The sequence below is a fragment of the Megalopta genalis genome, chromosome 5 (genome assembly GCF_051020955.1).
Source record: "Megalopta genalis isolate 19385.01 chromosome 5, iyMegGena1_principal, whole genome shotgun sequence".
Taxonomy (NCBI): domain Eukaryota; kingdom Metazoa; phylum Arthropoda; class Insecta; order Hymenoptera; family Halictidae; genus Megalopta; species Megalopta genalis.
The window spans coordinates 3264567-3285780 of NC_135017.1; the positions used below are offsets into that span (position 1 = coordinate 3264567).

Here is a 21214-nt window from a genome sequence, read left to right on the forward strand (position 1 = left end):
GTACCAACTACTGTTTTGAATTTAGAAATGGAATAATTAAATTTGGTAGAAATGCTCAAAACAGAATCAAACTCAATCTCGCTAGCGTTGCATCGTCAGTAGCTGACCTAAAAGTAAGCCCGCTATTTAGTCGCGTTTGGGCCGTCTATATACCGAAAATTTCCTTTAAAAAAGATATGGAGGGTTGCTATACATGTATATGCCCCGGTTTGAGAGAAGGTTCGTCTTCGTACCCTCTTTGATTGTACTTGACTCACGATATACGGTGCGAACCCGGCAATCTCGCAGTACGCTTAAGTTTAAGATAAGATAAAAAAAAACTTTGTGAAAAACTCGCGGAAAAAAACTGTGGAGGAATTGCAACGGCGCATCATTACAATTCTCGGACATACATCTCAAGGCCACCAAATTTATCTGAGCCTACAACGAAAATTTAAGAAATGCTTTCCGTAGATCCCGGTAATTTCTATGCGCGCTGAAATTTTTATTGATGTCGTTATTCCCACGCCAGTGTCCTGCTACAACAGATAGCACGACTACAAACGACTATACACTTTTGAACAGTGACATGGTTTCACTCTTACACGATAGGATAAATTATGGTAACCCTCGTATCGCACTGCAATATAGAATATAACACTGTTTCGTTCTAACACGATAAGAAAACTGCGAAAACCTTTGTCCGACATTGTAGTTTTACAGCACTGGATAGTATGATTTTTGCTTAACATATATAAAAACTTCATTCGTTTAAAATATTGACGGGAAGAAATAATGAACTATAGCGCCTTTACATAAAAATATAATTATTATAATTAAAGGTACATGAATATATACTCTTCCGCTGAAAGGAGTCCAAAATTCAAAAAGGGAGCTGCAGCATTGTCTATCTTCGTACCATGAAATCTACCACGTTTTCTAAACAAAATTCTATATAAAAAATGTTCAACGTTCGATTATGAGTTGAAAAAATATTCGTATAAGAAACGACAGATAATGAATACGACGGGAGATACATTAATTTTTCTCAGAAATGTTCGGAGGCCGCTATTGAATCCGGCAGATTCGAGAATACTATGGCGCGATTCTTCAGGCCTTGTAGCTCGTTTTTATAGAATCCCGGGGCAGTCGACAAGAAAAGGCAGCGGCCAGCATGCCGGTGTACATTAATATAAGTACATAACAATTCTAGAATGAAAACGATGATTTAACTTTTTTATTTCTAATTTTTTGTCACCATTCGATGGCAATTCGGAGGCCACATGCCACGATTCAAAGGCAATTCGCACTCCACCTGCCACAATTCGACGGTCACGTGCCTTGTAACTCCACGGTTTCTCTTACCTGACTTACATCCAACAAACCATTTTGCAGACCATTTTTGTATCACACGCTTGACCGATTCCGTCGATCGTTAGCATCGATACAGTAACAAATTAAATATTCGTAGGACTAGCACACGAAAATTCACAACAATCCGAAATTTGCAATTGCCGCGAGAAATTACTGTAGTTTTTCCGTCAATCCTGGAATTTTAAGTGGCCCTGGTGGACCGAAGACAGTCGATCGTCGAGGAAGAACGACATACTCTTGATACGAGTACTCCTTGAAACTCTGCAGCGATAACGCAACGAATGGCTTGCAGAAAGATGTCTAGGGAAAATACCGACGATTCTGCAGTGGTGGTGATCGAGGTAGAGGTGTAATCCTGCGAAAACAGGGATCGACTCGTCATCCTGAGGTTAAAATAATTTATTACCTTTACCTATGTCATATTCTTTTCCTATATAATATTCGTTACAATAAATTGTTTTCTACAACGCCAAGAATTTCCATTTTGACAGTTCTACAAAGCTACGGTTTCCAATCCTCCTTGATCATGTCTGCAGCTTTCTCGGCAATCATAATAACCGGCGCATTCGTGTTTCAGGAGGTGATAGTAGGCATGATCGACGCGTCAACCACTCGCAGCCCCTTAATTCCGTGTACTTTAAGTCTGTGATCCACGACGGCCATCTTGTCAGTCGCTGGGCCCATCTTGCAAGTCCCACACAGATGATAGATCGTTGCTGTGTAGAATCTTGCGTGGCATCTCCAGTAATCGTCCGATGGAAACTTGAAAGACGAGCCATTCTGGGGTTCGATTTAGATTCGCACTGACGTTCAGGCTTTTCAAAGTTGGTGTCTGGCTGAGATTGTATATGAAGTTTGCACCTTCTATCTGTTAACATCAGAAAATCATTTTGATTACTATAGAAATAGATTCAACTCGTCGAATCAGAATAATTGAAAAAATTAGAATATAAAATATTATAACTTAACAAACATTGATTTTGTTTTCAGTTGCGATTACTATAAAGGTTGAACAAAACAACTGGATAGCATTAAATATTCTATACCCGTTTTGGACAATATGGGGAAATGCTAAAAAGTAAAGCACTTATAAATTTTACAGGGCAAGTGTTACGATAAACCAACAGTTTCCCTCAAGTTGATATTTTTTGCAATTGATCACTGTCGTCGCGAGTTTCCTCAAATGTCATGTAACTCCATCCCTGACAGCACGTATAACCAGTTTAACAGAGTATAGCTAGTGATCAGCAGGATTGTCAGAGAAGTTCTTACGATTGCGATTGATCAGGTCTCGTCATCGTCAGTCGATGATGCAGAACTCTACCCCTACGCTGCTGAACTGCTCATCCGTGACGTCACGAACGGATTCAGCTGACATTTGAAGAAATTTATGCGAGGTTGATGTTGATCCTAGTTGTTGCATCGTAATTATAACAGTATATGTAAACTCCCATGTAAATAGTCATTGGTAAAATTGAAATTGAGAGCAAGCATGAAGTGGGAAAAAATGTATAAGTTTATCGTAACATTTACATCCTCAAATCAAACAATGTTTCTGTTTGAGATTCTTCTATATTATCAGTAGAATGAAAATATTTTTAGTGATGAAGTTAGTTTGCTTCCGGAATATAGCAGTTTATTCTTCTTTTAGATTTTGTTAAATGCCAGTTCTTGAAAAGTATACAAAATTTGGAGTTTGAGAATTTTTTGTGTTTTCTCTAGTGTAAGTGTGTTGATTACTGTGCCCATTAATGTGACGTCCGAAGTTTTTATCAAATTAAGTAGTTTCTTTACTTCATAAAACACTGTAGTTTTTTTCTCGTTTTCAGAATATAAACAACTAGGGAAAAATTAGTACTTATTAATAATTGTAGTGATCACGATGGAAAGTATACTAAAAACTGTATCTAAGTTTGAAGTGAATTGGATAACAGAATCTTGAGAAAAATAGGTTTCAAGTGAATCTCTTGATAGATAGAAATCTCTTGATAGTGCATATGATTTAATGTAGAAATAATTCGAACCTACTGTGACGTGGCACTTTCGTGATATCGCCCCCGCCACCGTGTAGGAGCGGAAGGAAACGCCGCGACAGAGGACCGGATCATCCCCCTCCCCCTATGGTATCGTGCGAACTCAACACTAGCACGAGAGCACTCCCTGGGGGAAGAATTCGGTGTATTTGCGCCCGGCTAATTCGCACCCCACGGGCCGAGCCCATCGAAGTTTTCAGGAGCGGACCTAGTGCCCGCCGCCGACCCGCTGAGAGGGCACCCCTTGGCTGCCGCCGGAATGGGACCATGCCCTATTGTTGGTCTCCCTCAAAACGTCCTACGCGCGCGTAGATGGATGATTGGGGACACTTCGCATACGGACCAACCAACCCGGGGGCGACCAGGACCAAATATCCACCAAGCCTCGGAACTCTAAGGAGAATCCACGTTTCGACGTCCTGAAGTCGTTCCACCCCGTACGGAAGGGCCCCAGGAAGTGTGGGTGGTGCGAAGGTGCCCTGAATAGATGTTAGGAGTACTCCCCCGGTTGCCAGAGGAGACCGCACCTGGGAAAAGTCGGATTCGGCCTCGGGCCACAGACCTTCCGCGGGACGATCCTGTGTCAATTCCATATCACGCAATTAGGCAGGCCAATTGGGCTAAGACCCGCGAACGTGTAGAGTGATGGGGGGTACGTAGGATCGGCTCCGTCGCGATCGGAAAATCGCGAAGGATTATAGTGGAGCGAACCGCCCAAGCGAAACGTACGCGTCGGAAGTGTGAGCTAAAGTCAGTGTGTAAGAGAGCGAGCACGAGTGTAAGCGTGGGGGAGCGAGAGAGTGTCAGCGAGCGGAAGAAAAAGCGAAGTCGCGGAGACGATGAAGGACACAGCAGACCCAAGCTATGACGAGCGATGAAGGGCCGAAGGCGGTAAGTCGTTTTCTGTGATCCTTCGCGTAACATCGCGGGGTGGCTCGGAATTAGGCGCGGGGGAAGGTGAGTAGACCTACGGAGAACTCGGAGTTCTCGCGCGTGGAAGTGCCTCTCGCCCCACGATACCGTCCGTTCCCGAGAGGGAACGTTTGACGGAGTTTCGTGGAGTCTTCGTCACGCCCGGAAGGTTTCCTCGAGGACGTGGTGATCTGGGAAAGGGGAAAGTGTGGCGATCGCCGATGTCGCGTGCGTTCGATCAACTCGGAGATTTCGGTACGGTTCGCGAACTGATTTGAATCCGAATCCGACGATTTCGAAGAGTTCTGGAATCCCCGCAGTGTCGGCGTTTCGGGCCACCTTTCCAACGGCCGCCGCCGTGCTTTCGTACCATTCGTGCTGCGTAGGCGAGCTCGGCAGTCAAATTGTAACCGCGCCGAACATCCGCGTTTCGGGGCAACCTATGTTTAGGCCTCCAGATTGTAAAGAAATCTCGACAAGCGCGCGGATGACCATCCTCTGTGCCTACTATAAAGAGCGCGGGCTCTCGGGTGTAGCCACGAGGCTGCGCAATTCTGTAAATATCGACACGATTAAATATTAATCTAAAGCCCATTTTGGCGTCGTGATTCTATCCGCGAGATTCGTGGATGGACCATGCCTGCCTGCATCTGGGGACTCGCGGGGATCGGGGCGGCGTCGCACTACATAATCTTGTTATTTTTACAAATAGAAAAATATTCTTTGCAGAATCATTTTCAGAATCATATACTTCAAAAAATAAAAATAAAAATAAAATCGATTTTTCCAAACTTCTAAATTGCGCTCCCATGTTGAGTCAGACTTGACATTTACTTTCGCATTAATATTTTATTTTCATGATTCGCATTATTTTCATAAACAAATTACGCAATTACGTGGTACGTAGAGCAATTATAGTACTTCTACTTTAGAGTGGGAAGTTACACGCGGGAGTATGCTTGGATTACATTGCAGCAAATTCAGAAATAAAAGGAAGAAAATACTTTGGTGCGCAAAGGGTTTAAGTGGCTACTTACCAAAAGGTCATGTGGATCCTGGAAATAATTAGGAACGATGATCGGATGCTGGTGCACGTTGCTTGAGCGCAATTTCACGCACCCCGTGTTACGAGGTCTTAGCAAAAGCGGAAAGCCACTACATGCATTTTTCTAGATTATATTCTCGTATATAGTCGCGGAGAAATCGTTTTTCAAATTGCTGCCCCTACTTAGGAAAAGATGGCCTCCGGATTCATCCGATGTGCTTGACATGAAGATCTGTATGTCACATGATCCTCCGTTTTATTCGCGTATCTGAAGCAGGATTTTTTGAATAATTCTGTGAATATAGTGTTTGTAATAAGTTCTGACACGAATTTGTTATTGATAACACGCAGGAAGAGGACGTAATTGCTTGATAAGTATTTGAGGATTTATAGAGTTCGTCGAGTCTTGTTGAGAAGACAGTGGTACAAAATTTTTAGTGATTATACAATGTGTTTCACAACTGGTGTTACCACTGAAATTATTAGAGAGATTGTACGACTGGTGTCCTGTCCTCGTTAGCAATGCAGTGTACTGCTCGCTATCGCGTCCGTGGAGTCTAACCGTAATCGCACTTCGACTGATCCGTGTTTTTCCTGAATATCACGTTAATGAAGCCGTTTGCAACATTTGCGTCAAGGAAAAAGTTACTTCGAATCAAAACTGTGATAAGAAAGAATCGAGTTGATTAGGTAACATGTTTACACTAAAAAGATTCATGAGTATAATCCCTATCTTCGCGGAGGTAAGCAAAAGCTGACAAATTTGAAAGTCACCGTTTTATAAACAGAACAGTAACCAGCAACATAATGACTCAACATCTTCTAATTTTGTGTATAATATATTATAGAGGATTTTCTTTTGGACGAAGTAGCTACCATATACTGGAAAATGCAATTATTGAATTATTAATAATTATTAGACTGCATTTTTACACAAAATGAATGTTGTTTGCATGAATTGCATGATAGACAAAGTAAATATTTTCCTCCTTCCCTTAATGAATTTAATAAGCTAAAGCTTGTATTATATTAAAAGATTTCACTTTAATAGTTTAGTAACGACACGCATAAATAGATCTTCAATAAATTAATCGAAATTTTCAGTGACTTAATTACATTTGAATAATGAAATTTAATAGATCAGGGGTAGCTTAACCCCTTGCGAGAACGGCTGTCTGCGGACAGCAGCCCAAGCATTTTTGCCGTTCGTTAAAGTTAACTATATTTATACAATATTATTTGGACTATTATATATGAAAATTACCCTACTATAACATTATGTCTAAAAGAAGCAGGAAGGATGTTACATTTTGTGACATCAGCAGCAGTGATTTTGTGACAGTCAAGTGACAGACGAAAATTCTTGGATGACTTATCTTAACTTTAGAAATTTATATTACCGCCACCTTCGAAATTTTTGTTAAAATCTAAAATTTCCAAGCTATTATGCCGGCGTCAAACAAAAGAATCATATCTCAGATCTGCGGGCGGCATAAGTGTTAATTATTAATATACATTTATTAATTTAACAGTAGGCTCAGAACGAATTTCAGTTTGACGAGTCGGTCTTTCTGTGTCGCTACCAGAGAAAACAGCAAAGTTTTCCACATATTTAAAATCTTATAATAATATAATTATATCTTATAACATTTTTATTTTATATCCAATACCTGTCGTCCACAGCGACGCAATAGCCGTCGAGCGGCTTCGTCCGCAAAGGATTAAATATAATGATTTTTGAATATACCGACAAATTCGTCTGAATACACAGTCTCATGTTTCCTACTAAATTTGATTATTCAAGACTGTGAAAATTTCGAATAATTTATGGGCAATATATTTAGATTATAATCTAAGCTATATCTACATATATCTATATTATACGCATATGTATGTGAATGTTTATACTATAATCTAGATTTTAATCCAACAATTAATGAAGAAATTATTGCTATAAATTGAAAAATTATTTATTATTAAATGATGAATTCAGAAGTACGAATCATATGCAATCATATGCATTAGCAATGTTAATGCCATTAGTTGACCAGGAGCTGTTATTATAATTAAACCAAGTTCTATAGCATTTCCCAATCTCCATCACTGAACGTAAACATTCTCCAACATAAGTACTTGTTCGTCACTGTTGGGATTATGGAATGGAAATGAATATGATTCTAATACTTTGCTTAAAAAGGACTTTATTTTATTCCTTTATTGAGAGAAGGTATATGAGCGAAACCGATCGAGCGACCAAACTCTACTGAGAGTCCGGTAAGAAGAAACGCTTCTTTTATACCCTTTTTGGGTTCGTCGTGTCCACCAATCAGAGACGTTTTATTTGTCGCGTTTTACATTGTATACGTGACGCGGGGACCCTCAAACAGTCAGGGCACGATGTATATCAAAAGGTACCGGCGATGATGTATCGCGGCATCTACTATATACAGTTTTCATCACCGTCGCTGCCCGCTGACGGAGCCGGCGAAATGTAAACCGATATCTTAACTGAAGATATCTTACTAAGTAAACTATAGATTAATTTTTGTTCGAGGCTAAAATTTCAACAGTGAGTTCACTGAAGAGAATGTATCTCGGCCGACACTCTTTGTTAAATTCGTTTCCGTTAAAATTGTCGTAAGACTCGGCGCTCTACGCTGTTAGTATTCTTCTAAATAAACGTAAGGGCAACTTTCATATCGTTTAGGCTTTGAATTATCCCGTTCCGTTCTTCCACAGGATCAAATTTAAATCTAGTGGATCGATCCTAACAAACGGCTTTACATGAAAATATAATTCTTATAATAAAGGGTACATAAATATATAACTTTCCGCTGAAAGAAGCCCAAAATTCAGAAGGAAGCTGCAAAATCGTCTATTTTTATACCATAAAATCTACAATGAGCTTGACATAACCAGCAAACAAACCATTCCACCAAAGAAGATGCAACAAAATGTAAATGAAGGAGATGGTTCAAAAAGTGAAACGAAAGATATTAACCGGATCATATAACGGATATAATATTCGAATATAACCGAATGATATCGTTCAAGTGAGAAGAAGAAAATTATTAAATTAACGTTACATTTCAAATGGAAATGCTATTTCCTTTCTTCGCTTTGTGTTATACATACATTTATATTTTTAATAAAAATTTAGTAGCTTACGTGGAATGAAAAAGAATAAGTTTTCAATAAGTTTTAATAAGTTTTTAATAAAACACGTTTTCACTCAACGCAGCATTTTCTAGGGACCTATCTACCATGTTAGACGAGGGTCTCTTGTAGTTTAAGATAAGATAAAATATTATTAGCAAGAAAACTGTGAAGGAATTGCAACGGTAAATCGTTACAATTTTCGTACTTCCATAAGTTTGCAAAAGTTTTTTACAAAAATTCTCTCGAATACATTCGAATATACACCTCAAGGCACCAAGTTTAACTGGTCTAATTTATAGCAAGTGCTCTGGTCGTCGAACAAAATTTTAGTCTATTAGATCGTGGAAAAAGAAAAGGCTGATCTCATCAACGAATGAAATGCATTTCCCCGCGGTTTCCCCTGTCAATACAGCAATTCACCGTTATTATATAATTACTGCTGTAGCTAGGATGTGGAATATACACAGAAATCGAAGACGATTACAATTACGATTACAATTACAATTACAAGCGAGCGTTATCGTTTAGAATGTCGGCATGTTTAGAGTTATAAATCAAAACAGACTTAACTGGTTGTTCACATATCGGATATACAATTCCAGACAAAAATTAAAAAACACCTTTTAAAGCACAATAACTTTTTTGAAACTGAGCTACAGGATTTGAATTTTTTTAGATCATAAAGGGACTAGTCTACTAGACCATGACTAAAATACTTTTTTTTCAATTTTACTATTACTTGGAATGACAAAAGAAAATAAAACGCCAGTGTTGTGCTACAACAAGTAACACGACTACTACGGCTGCTCAACAATGACATTATCATTGTAGCGTTACTATAAAATCGCTAATTATATTATTATTATACTATTATTATCATATTAATATGTTATAATATTATTGTCAGTAAAAATTGCCAAATTTCAGCCAGTGCATCGAAAGATCTAATCATCCAGTGCAACCAAAACGAATGTAAACGAAATTGTATATAAAAAATGTTCACCGTTCGATTATAAATTGTAAAAATATTCGTGTAAGGAACGACAGGTAATGAATACAAAGGGAAATACAGTAATTTCTCCCAGAAATATTCGGAGTTCGGAATTGAAACTGGCAGATCTGGGAATACTAAGTCGCAATTCTTTGAGCCTCGCGGCTCCTTTTTATAGAATCTCGGGACAGCCGGCAAGAAAAGGCAGCGGTCAGCATACCAGTGCACATTCGTATGAATACATAGTAATGCCAGAAGAAAAACGATGATAGAACTTTTTGATTTCTAATTTCTTGCCACGATTCGATAGCAATACAGAGACCATATGACATGATTCGAAGGCAATTCAGAGGCCACATGACACGACGCGAAAGCAATCGAATACAGTTGCAACTTTGCGCAATACGTTTGCAATGTGGAAATTCTGACACAGGCAATACAATTGGGTTGCTAAAACACGTCAATACCAATGAGATGAAGAAAAGATTTTTTTAAAAGAATAAGGAAATATTAAACAACTATATAAAATAGTCTAACTGACATGTAAAAAAATTCTTCTCGCAGAATAGCTTGAAATTCGTTGAAATTAATACGAATGTAGAAACATTCTAACACTTTAGTTGCAAGCAACCTATTACAGGCTTTTTGATAATTGTGCTGTATGTAAAGGAAGTTCAATCATTTCCTTTTAAAGTATAATTTCAAACATTGTATGATATTAATTAAAATATTTTATTGACGTATACATATGTATCAAGTTGCTGGCGCTTCCGACACATCATTAAAGAGATTTCCATCTATCGATCTTCGATTTCAAAAGATTCCAATCTTAAATCATGAAATTTCAATGTTACCAAAAATTAATCTCGAAATAAAAATACTTCATACTAAGTAAAGACCTAGCACTTAGGATATTTAGAACTATCCTCGATCAAATCTGTATTATTCTTTGTCAACTTGCATTAACTAACTAATTGTAAATCAGAATACATTTTCGATTTTTCTTCCTTTTCAAAATTCACCGTGTTATAAACTAAATCAATTCCCTTTGAACCTCGATCGCCACCAATTATGTAATTGAAATTGGTTCAAATTGTCCTAAGCATCATCGTAGAAAAATTCGTTATAAAAATGAATTCTGTGACACGAAAATCACTTCCAAATACCGACAGGTCAACGTAAAAGAATGTAGTCATCTTTACATGACAGTTTAGTTTATTCTCAATCCTTTATTATGTCAGGAACAAATTTTATTAATTGAAACAGAATATTACGTCTTAAACTGTGGGATAGCTTGCAAACAATAAGTTTATCACTAATCAGATTATTTTCTTGTTAGAATAATATATCGATTTCTTCATTATTTGAAATAGATGGAGTTATTTGCGATTAACAAATTGCTATTAACAAAATATTTTCTTAAAATATTATAATAATTGATTACCTTCACCCATAATATGAGATTATTTATTAGAATGCAATTTATTAAAATCAAATAATAGAACGGCTTTTTAAATATTGAATCAAGATATCACTTTATCATTTGAGCTTTGACCATGTGTAATTGAAAACAGTATAGACAATTTCTTCGAGAAATCACAATTTCTTTAGCGTCATCAAGATTTTCTTTAGCATCAAGATTTTCCATTTCGACAATTCGACACGGTCAAGCTCAATCTATAATATCTATATGTACTATTTCCAGTCCTCCTTAATCATGTCTGCAGCTTTCTCGGCAATCATAATAACCGGCGCATTCGTGTTTCCGGAGGTGATAGTAGGCATGATCGACGCGTCAACCACTCGCAGCCCCTTAATTCCGTGTACTTTAAGTCTGTGATCCACGACGGCCATCTTGTCAGTCGCTGGGCCCATCTTGCAAGTCCCACATGGATGATAGATCGTTATTGTATAGAATCTTGCGTGGCATTTCCAGTAATCGTCCGATGGAAACTCGAAAGACGAGCATTCTGGGATTCGATTTGGATTCGCTCTGGCGTTCAGACTTTTCAAAGTTGGTGTCTGCGTGAGATTGTATATGAAGTTTGCACCTTCTATCTGTTAACATCAGAAAACCATGTTGATTACTATAGAAATAGATTCAACTCGTCGAATCAGAATAATTGAAAAAATTAGAATATAAAATATTAATATTTAACAAACATTGATTTTGTTTTCAGTTGCGATTACTATAGAGGCTGAACAAAATAACTGGACCACATTGAATATTCAATATATACAGGGTGTTCCACAATTACTTTAACAGCCGAAAATGAGGGGTAGCTGAGGTCATTTGAAGTAACTTTTTCCTTTGCGAAAATGCAATCCGCGGCTTTGTTTACGAGTTATTAACGAAAAACACTGGCCAATGAGAGGTGACGGTGCGAGGGAGAGGGTCCGCGAGAGAGTCCGCAGCACGAGGCTTTGACAGAAGGTCGGGACGGACTCGAGCCGCGTTCGAAGTATTGAACAAGTCACAAGACGAGAACTTTCCGGATTTTTTTTACTACATAACAGTGATATTTTTAAGAAAAACGCTGTTCTCCTTTACTTTAGAACGTCTGAAGAATATTTACTAATTTTTCGGACCCGAAATAATATGTAGTTTAACCGTGACAGCCGTTTTAATTTTCTGGTGTGCATGACACCTCGTGTGTATCATATGAAATTTTTAAGCAAGGTGTACAGTGAAGATGAACAAAGTACGTAAATGATATTTTAACTTAAAAAATTCCGTGTCCGAACGCAGTTCAACGAACGATTCTCATAGCTAATTTAAAAATAAATAATCGCGTTAAGAGACGTAAGGGATATGTTTGTTAGAGAAATATGAAGAATATTATCAATAAGATACTCACCCATTTAGTTGTAAAATCCACTTCATGTATCCGATGGCGACGAACAGAAGGATGTCTCCGGGCAGGCAATTTCAACGTTTACTTTCACTGCATTATTACTAAACACTAATCACTTATCAATAATATTTATGGACCAACTTTCATGGGTTAATATGTATAGCTCTGAAAAGAGCCGATTTTTTAATGCAACGCGTTCGCGGTTCTCAATGTTAACGACACGTATGTACCGCGTTGACGAGATGAACTGCAGAAGACTGGCACGATGGCCGACAGTGTTTCGTTTTCCTACGAGCGAATTTCAACTGTTTCCCATCGAACGCGAACATTGTCAGCCATCGTGCTAGTCTTCCGCAGTTCATCCCGTGAACTCGGTATGTGTTCTTAACGATATGAACATCGAACGCGTCGCATAAAACAATCGGTTATTTTCAGGGCTCTTTCCAGGAAAGTTGGTCCATAAATATTATTGATAAGTGATCAGTGTTTAGTGATAATGCAGTGAAAGTAAACGTTGAAATTGCCTGCCCGGAGATATCCTTCAGTTCGTCGCCGTCGGATACTGATCAGCTGTGCAGTTCATCATACATTGTACGAGATCAATGCACTATTCTGCACACATTTCCGTGCATGAAGTGGATTTACAACTAAATGGGTGAGTTGTTTATTGATAATATCTTTCATATTTCTGTAACAAACAAATCCCTTACGTCTCTTAACGCGATTATTTATTATTAAATTAGCTTTGCGAATCGTTCGTTGAACTGCGTTCGGACACGGAATTTTTTAAGTTAAAATATCATTTACGTACTTTGTTAATCTTCACTGTACACCTTGCTTAAAAATTTCAAATGCTCCACACGAGGTGTCATACGCACCAGACAATTAAAACGGCCGTCACGGTTAAATTACTTACTATTTCAGATTCGAAAAATTAGTAAGTATTCTTCAGACATTCTGAAATAAGGACGAATAGCGTTTTTCTTAAAATTATCACTGTGGCGTAGTAAAATAAGATTCGCAAGTTCACGCACCGTGACTTGTTCATTGATTTGAACGCACCACGCCCCACGTTCTATCCGTTGGAATACCCTGTATATCGATGAATATACACATATTCCGATGTTTCGCATTCTGACAACGCGTTTTAATTTTACGGGCCAAGTGTTGCGATAAACGTACAGTTTCTCTCGAGGTTATATTTTTTGTAATTTTAGAACCGTCGATGTATAATTCTTTTGCATTTAAGATCACGAATAAGTCCTTGACTAGCTCTTGATCTCTTTCGCCGTGAGTTTCCTCAAATGTCACGTAACTCCATCCCTGACGTCACGGATAACCAGTTTAGCAGGGTAGAGCTAGAGGTCAACAGGGTTATCAGAGAAGCTTTCACGTTTGTAATTGATCAGGTCATGTCGCGTCGGTCGACGACGCTGCCCTCTTGTCCTACTCTGCTGAACTGCTCATTCGTGACGTCACGAACGCATTCAGGTGACATTTGAGGAAAAATACGCAACGGTGATCCTGATTCTAGTTGTTGCATCGTAATGATAGCAGTATAAATAAACATTGTTAACAATAATGTAAATAAACATTGGTAAATTTGAAATCGAGAGGAAGCACGTGTTTAAAAAAGCATGTGTATGTTTATCGTCAAGCATGTTCAAAGCAAACTGTGTTTTTGTTTGAGATTCTTCCATATTATCAGCAGAATGAAAATATTTTTAGTGTTCTTTAGTTTATTCTCTTTTTAGATTTTTATAATAGCTAGTTCGTAAAAAGAGATAATTTGTTGTAGTTTCTCTAGCATAAGTGTGACAATTTCTGTGTCCATTAAAGTGACATTCGATATTTTCGACAAATTTTAAGTAGTTACTTTATTTCATAAAACACTGTAGATTTTTTCTTGTTTTCAGCATATAAGCAATTAAGAAAAAATTAGTATTTACTAACAATTGTAGTGGTCATGATGGAAAGTAGATAATTAAAAGAAAATCGATCTTTTCAAACTACTGGATGAAAATACTCATTTGAATTTTTAAACAGCCTACTTACCAAAACGTTAAGGTCATGTGGATCGTGGAAGTAATTGGGTACAACCATCGGAAGCTCGTCTACGTCGCTGGAGCGCAATTTCACGTACCCTCTACTACGAGGTCTTAGCAAAAGGGGAACGGAACCGTACGAAGGCTCGTGAATTATATTCTCGTACATTTCCGCGTAGAAGTCGTTGTTCACATTGCTGGCCCTACTTACGAAAATCCCGCCGTCGGCTTCATCCGTTACGCTTGACAGGAAGAGCTGTATATCAGGATAATCATCCGATTTATTCGCGTACCTGAAGAATTCGAATAAATATGTGAATATTTGATTGTTTCATAATATCTACAATTTTTTGAATATTTGAATAAATCATGTAATAAGTTGTCATACAAATTTGTTACTGATAACACGCAGGAAGATGACGTGAATTTTTCATAAGGATTTGAGGATTTACGGAGTTGATCGATTCTTGTTGAAAAGTCAGTGGAACAAAATTTTTAGTGATTATACAAGGTGTTTCAGGACTGTCGTTACCACTGGAAAATGGTATTCTGAAAGTAAAATAACCCTGACCAATTAGAGAGGTTGAACAACTGGTGTCCCGTCCTCGGAACCAATGCATAGTCGTGCACGCTATCGCGACGGTGGGGCGTTATCGCGTACTCGCTTTTCGACTGAGCCGTATTTTTCCAGAATATCTCGTTAATGAAGCGGTTTGCATCATTTACGTAAAGATCAAAGTTACCTCGAATCAAGACTGTGATAACAAAGAATCTAGTTGATTAGGTAACATGTTTCCACAATAAAAATTCACGAGTATAATTCCTATCTTTGCTGAGGTAAGCAAAAGTAGACTCTAGAATCTCTGTTTTATAAACAGACTAGTATTCAGCAACATAATGACTGAAACATCTTCTAATTTTGTGTATATTATATTATAGAGGATTTTTTTTTGAAGTAGTAGCTGTCACATACTGGAAAATGCAATTAATGGATAATTAATAATTAATTGACTGCATTTTTCTTTCATTGCATTTTGTTTTTCCTTCACATAATAAGTTTAATAAGCTGAAACTTGTATTAAAAGATTTAACTTCAATAGTTTAATATCAACATGCATAAATAAATCTTCAATAAATTATTCAAAATTTTTAATGGCTTAATTACATTTGTATAATCAAATTTAATAGTTCAGTAGTAGCTTAAATACATGAATTGGTGAATAAACCGACCAATTCGTCTCAATAGACGGTCTCATGTTTACTATTATACTTAATTATGCACGTCTGTGAAAATGTCAAATAATTTATTGACAACATATATACATTATAATCTAAGCAGTCTTATATTATTCTTCATAGATTTTAATCCATCAATGAATGCAAAAATTATTGTTAAAAATTACTAAATTATTCATTATAAAATGGCGAATTCTGAAGTACGTATCTTGTGCAGGACAACCGCTAGCATTGTTAATGCCGTTAGTTGACAACGAGCTGTTAATTAAACCAAGTTCTATAACATTTCCCAATCTCCATCACTGAACATAAAAATTTTCCAACATATGTAGTTGTTTGTCACTATAATAAGATACTTACTTAGTATTAATAAATGCCATAGCCTCAGAGATGGGCAAAGCATACATTTTTCCTTTGCGCTCCACAGTGAATTCCACGACGTCTTTCTCAGTGATAGACTCGAACAAATTGAATGTGAATGGGTCCTTCCCCGTATACTTTGCTGGCGGGTCTATCAAGTAAGTCATACCACCCATTGCCACGTGGTCCTGCAGATTTTCACCCACGCCTGGTGCATGATGCACAGTCTTCACCCCTACAGCGTCTAAATGATCTTTCGGACCGACACCGGATAGCATGAGCAATTGCGGCGATTGTAAAGCGCCAGCGGATAAAATGACCTCGCGTTTTGCTGTGACCGTATGGCTGATCAGGCCTACTCGAAATTGGACGCCATATGCTCTCTTCGTATCGTTGTCTGTAACAATGGTACACATTCAAACATAATATTATATATTTGTTAACAGACAAGTAACATACTGACTCTAGATCTTAAATTAAAATCAATTTTCGAAAGGAAACCATGTTACATTTGAAAGAGTTCGAAGGTGTTTGAAAATGTTGAAAGTTCTTGTTAGTTTTCTTCAGATGTTTGAAGATCTGGGAAATGTTACATAAACGTTTTGAAAATAGGAGACGTGTTGACCCTTAATGTTCAGTTGATAATACTACTGGAACGAAATGCATCTGACAACGTTTGAGTATATCTAATACATTGCTTAAAATGTTTAAATTATACTACGCTCGTTTAAATAAGACGTGAAATGAAACAGTTTGGAAAGAAGAAACATGATGATTTTAATTTTCAATTGAAAGTATGAGCGAAAGCTGTTGAATGTGTTTGATACTTCTCGAAGTTCCTTGGACGTCTTCAATAATCTCTAAAATACTATAGGACACCACCTCTGTTTCTGAACAAGTTCCAATATTCATATGCAAGTTTATGAGAAGGAGGTCGGACTTGTATCTTGTGTATAGTATGTAAAGCTGAGAGATAAACTCTGTAGACCTTGGAATGATATGCAACTAAGTATTAGCAAATACAAGTAATGTGAAAAACTGGTAAGAAGGTAAAGTTAAGCATTCAAAATAACGTATTAGTCGCACGTAAATATCATACTTCATCTAATGTTGTGTTGTATTCTGTGTGTAATATTTATTATTCAGATGAGTAAGAATGTTAAATTTTACATATGTTTCCTTAAAATTCATATTATTGGGCGTAGAAGCTGTGTAAGATTAAATTAGGGTTGGAATAAAACGCGACGCGATGCGCGGTCTGAGCAGCGAAAATCTTAAATATGTCGATAGCAAGTTTTAAAGTAATACATTATTGTTTTCTATGTCGATCTGGATCTGAAATCTGTGTAGTTAGAAAAAGTCGTTACACAAGACGAAATGAAATCCTAATTGTGTCGAAGTATCCGAGCGTTCGTATACTCTAACTAGACCAAATTCGATAGCTCGAGTATGTACACACCTTTAGAAAATTAGTAACACGCGAGCTAACAACATGAGCACTATAAAATAATTTTTATTAAATAGACATATCAAATAATTTACCAAAGAGTTAATATTGAATATGCAATGTTGGAAATAATTGTAATAGTATATATAAGTAAACTGATGGTACAAGAAACACTAAAATGAATTCACAGAAATTCTAAAATCAGTCTCTTACCCATCAAAATATAGACAAGTCTCAACAAGCCTATATCACAATATGATCTCTTAAAAACATAATTAAAATATTTGAAGTAACATGCCTTCGCTTATCAGAATCTTCTCCACAGTCGAGAGTATGCTCACATCCAGATTTTTCCTCTTGGAAGCAGGCCGGAGGAAAGCTTTCGCAGTACTGCATCGTAACCCGTCTCTCAAAGTACCGTGGGAATTGGTGACCCCGGTTTGAGTAGCTCCATTAGCATCCACGATGTCGTATCCCAGTTCTGTGGTAGCCTTTACCAGATACTTGATCACGGGAGTTTGGTACTTGAAGTACTCGACTGTCAAGTAACCGCCAGTGTGGTGATAAGGTGAATTTTTGTATTCTTCGATCCTCATGTCTTCAGACTTCTTGAAGTAAGGCAACACACTGTCGTAGTCCCAGCCGGGGTTTCCCAGACTTTCCCAGCTGTCATAGTCTCTCTTGTTGCCACGGATATAGAGCATTGCGTTCAGCACACTACTACCTCCGAGAACCTTAATTTTCAGAGTTTAAGTACATGAAAGCATAATTTCTGAAGGCTTATATAAGGTTAGACGGAATTATAAGGAATTTAATTTTATGGTGTTTCAGAAGGAGTTCGAGATATTTAAACATTCGTTGGACTGTATCTTGTATAACGATTTGAAATAGGTAAAGTCATGACAAATAAACCTCGTTAACTTAGGGCAAACTATATCATACAATGCTTCATTTTAAATGGAATCCTTTATTTAACGATTATATTGGACGTAAAATAAGTTTTGGTCATTACGTTCTAAACTTCTGCTCCGATTTTTGGAAATATACAAATGTCTTTAATCATTTAAATAATCCCCGTTGCATTTGCCGACCATGCTCCATCTATGACAACTGACACATGCCATTAGTAAAAAAAAAATTCGTGGCTTCGAATCGGTAAAGTTGTCGATGCATTTTGTAATGTTTCCGACATCGATGTAATGCGTGTCCGCTGGTAAGTGATACAGTGATCGAAGCAAAGTGATGTGTGTGTGTGTGTGTGTGACTTAAATCTCCCCTAATATTATGTGCACTCGGCTATACGATAATTACCTTTGATCAAAAGGTCTACAATTGACCGGAGAATACTATCTGTATTAAGTGATCTTTTAGGAAAAATATATATATATATGTGATTAGGTATTTTTACAGTAACTTTAAATATCTATGTTCCCGGAACGAAAGAATATTTGTTTTCGGCGATGTCTTAAACTCCCTCTTATTTTGCATGTACTGTATCATATAAAATATATCATTGAATAAAGTTGCAGATATAAGCCATAAAATGCATAGTTTAGAATTATTTATCTGGAAGAAATTAAAAATCAAGACACTACATGAATTTAATTGTAGTTATCAGTATTGTAGAGTACATTTTCCAATTGGAAATAAAAACTCTACAAATAGCCATATCTTCGCGATTAAAATATGAAAGAACTAACTAAACCTAACTGATATTGTCTGAGATATAATTTCTCGAGAGACATTTACTTTCATAACATTCATACATTAGGTAGCTCTATTTTTCAAGCGAATGCTACCCTCGGTAATTGAAGTCTTGAATTCTACCTTATTCTGTATGTATAACAAAATACAATTTTTAATTTTCAACAAAATGGTTCATATTAACAGCGCAATGAAGCGATTTGCTCTCAGCGACGTCACGGCAAAATATTACAATGCAGTCGGAAATATATGATATATTTTAGATCTCGACATCTTCTTATCGTTAAGATGAATTTGTGAGTCATTCATATGCCACTTAAAAATGGATTCACGAACTACTTTCACTCATTTTCCTAAGATAAGTATGATTTAGCAAAATCGAATTACTCTCACAACTTTATACTTGAACGAAATAAAATGCAGATTTGATATGTTTTGAACGTGGACATTACTATATCAATAATTTTACCCTGCCACGTGGCCAGTTGCACTGATGCTTGTTCATTGCCTGACAATAGTTCTTCGACGGTTCAGTTTTGAATTGCCAGTCCAGAGGGGACAATTGCAGAAGCGGAAACGTTTGAGGCACATCAGAGATTTCCGGTTCATCCGGCCCAGCTTCCACCAGAAGTACCGTCCAATTTCCATTCTCTGACAGCCGATTGGCTATCACTGATCCAGCTGATCCAGCTCCAACCACCACGAAATCGTACTCATTTCGCAGATTTAGCGGCGACACGGGTTTCACTCTATTTTCACGATCCGCAATGTCTAGTCTGAATAGTACGATCAGTAGTTGCAATAAAATGGCGATACGCGCTTGAAACAGGAGGGTAACCCCTATCCTAAGAGCCGTGAGCCAACCTCCTACTGACATGTCGATCGACGCACTATTGCAGACCTGTTTAACTACTTTCCCGTGAGGGTAGCGTTTTTATATCCAGGGCTATTTTGCCCATTTCCGAAGTCAACACTATTTCTTCCTTAGCTTTTCGTGGGACTCCTTTCCACTTAACTACAAATGGAATGAACATCGAACATTTTCCATTTAATGGCAATGGGTGCGAGTGAGAGAGGTAGAATAGCATGAAAACCTTCCCCCTTTTTTTCTCACTTCCCCACTCCGCTAAGTCGCTTGCTCGTAGCTTCGCCTCGCAGCTTTGCTCTCAGCCCATGGATTTGCCCAATGCCCGCCGCAAAGCATGTTGAAGAGCTCCGCACTATAGTCTCGTTGTTGCAGCTGTTGACATCTCGATCGACACATTATATTGTCCCTATTAACACCATGCCGTCCTGTGGCACCACGCTGGTGCCACGTAAAAACTATCTGTTGTATGCCGGTGGTACCACTTTGATGTCATTTTAAAAAACTGAAATAACATTTGAACTATATTTCTTGGGTGTTAAAAGGCAGCAAACTAACGATTGCATTGTGCTTATTTAATTAAGAATTAAGTACGAAAATTCTTGGATGAAATATCTTAATTTTAGGAATTTATATTACCGCCATCTTCGAAATTTTTGTTAAAATCTAAAATTTCCAAGCTATTATGCCGGCGTCAAACAAAAGAATTATATCTCAGATCTGCGCACGGCATAAGTGTTAATTATTAATATACATTTATTAATTTAACAGTAGGCTCAGAACGAATTTCAGTTTGACGAGTCGGTCTTTCTGTGTCACTACCAGAGAAAACAGCAAAGTTTTCCACATATTTATAATCTTATAATAATATAATTATATCTTATAACATTTTTATTTTATATCCAATACCTGTCGTCCACAGCGACGCAATACCCGTCGAGCGGCTTCGTCCGCAAAGGATTAAATATAATGATTTTTGAATATACCGACAAAAATTCGTCTGAATACACAGTCTCATGTTTCCTACTAAATTTCATTATTCAAGACTGTGAAAATTTCGAATAATTTATGGGCAATATATTTAGATTATAATCTAAGCTATATCTACATATATCTATATTATACACATATGTATGTGAATATCTATACTATAATCTAGATTTTAATCCGACAATTAATGAAGAAATTATTGCTATAAATTGAAAAATT

The 21214-nt window shown here is 37.3% G+C and overlaps 2 protein-coding genes across 5 annotated transcripts in view; one reads left to right on the plus strand and one right to left on the minus strand.

Annotated features, from left to right (window-relative positions):
* The window catches only part of Flo2 (flotillin-2), a 483891-nt gene that overhangs the window by 345640 nt on the left and 117037 nt on the right, over positions 1-21214 (plus strand). The gene's annotated exons all lie outside the window — the stretch shown is intronic.
* Positions 1737-21033, minus strand: LOC117223462 (glucose dehydrogenase [FAD, quinone]). 2 transcript variants are annotated; one of them, XM_076521661.1, is made up of 5 exons: positions 19610-21033; positions 17735-18170; positions 15990-16386; positions 14404-14686; positions 1737-2221 (listed from the first exon to the last, which is right to left on the minus strand). In XM_076521661.1, the coding sequence occupies exons 1-5, from the start codon at positions 20015-20017 to the stop codon at positions 2021-2023; spliced, it is 1725 nt and encodes a 574-aa protein (XP_076377776.1). In that variant the 5' UTR covers positions 20018-21033; the 3' UTR covers positions 1737-2020. The 2 variants fall into 2 exon arrangements, with proteins under 2 accessions (XP_076377776.1, XP_076377774.1); XM_076521659.1 differs by lacking the exon at positions 1737-2221 and adding an exon at positions 10202-11551 and having other exon boundaries at positions 19610-20971.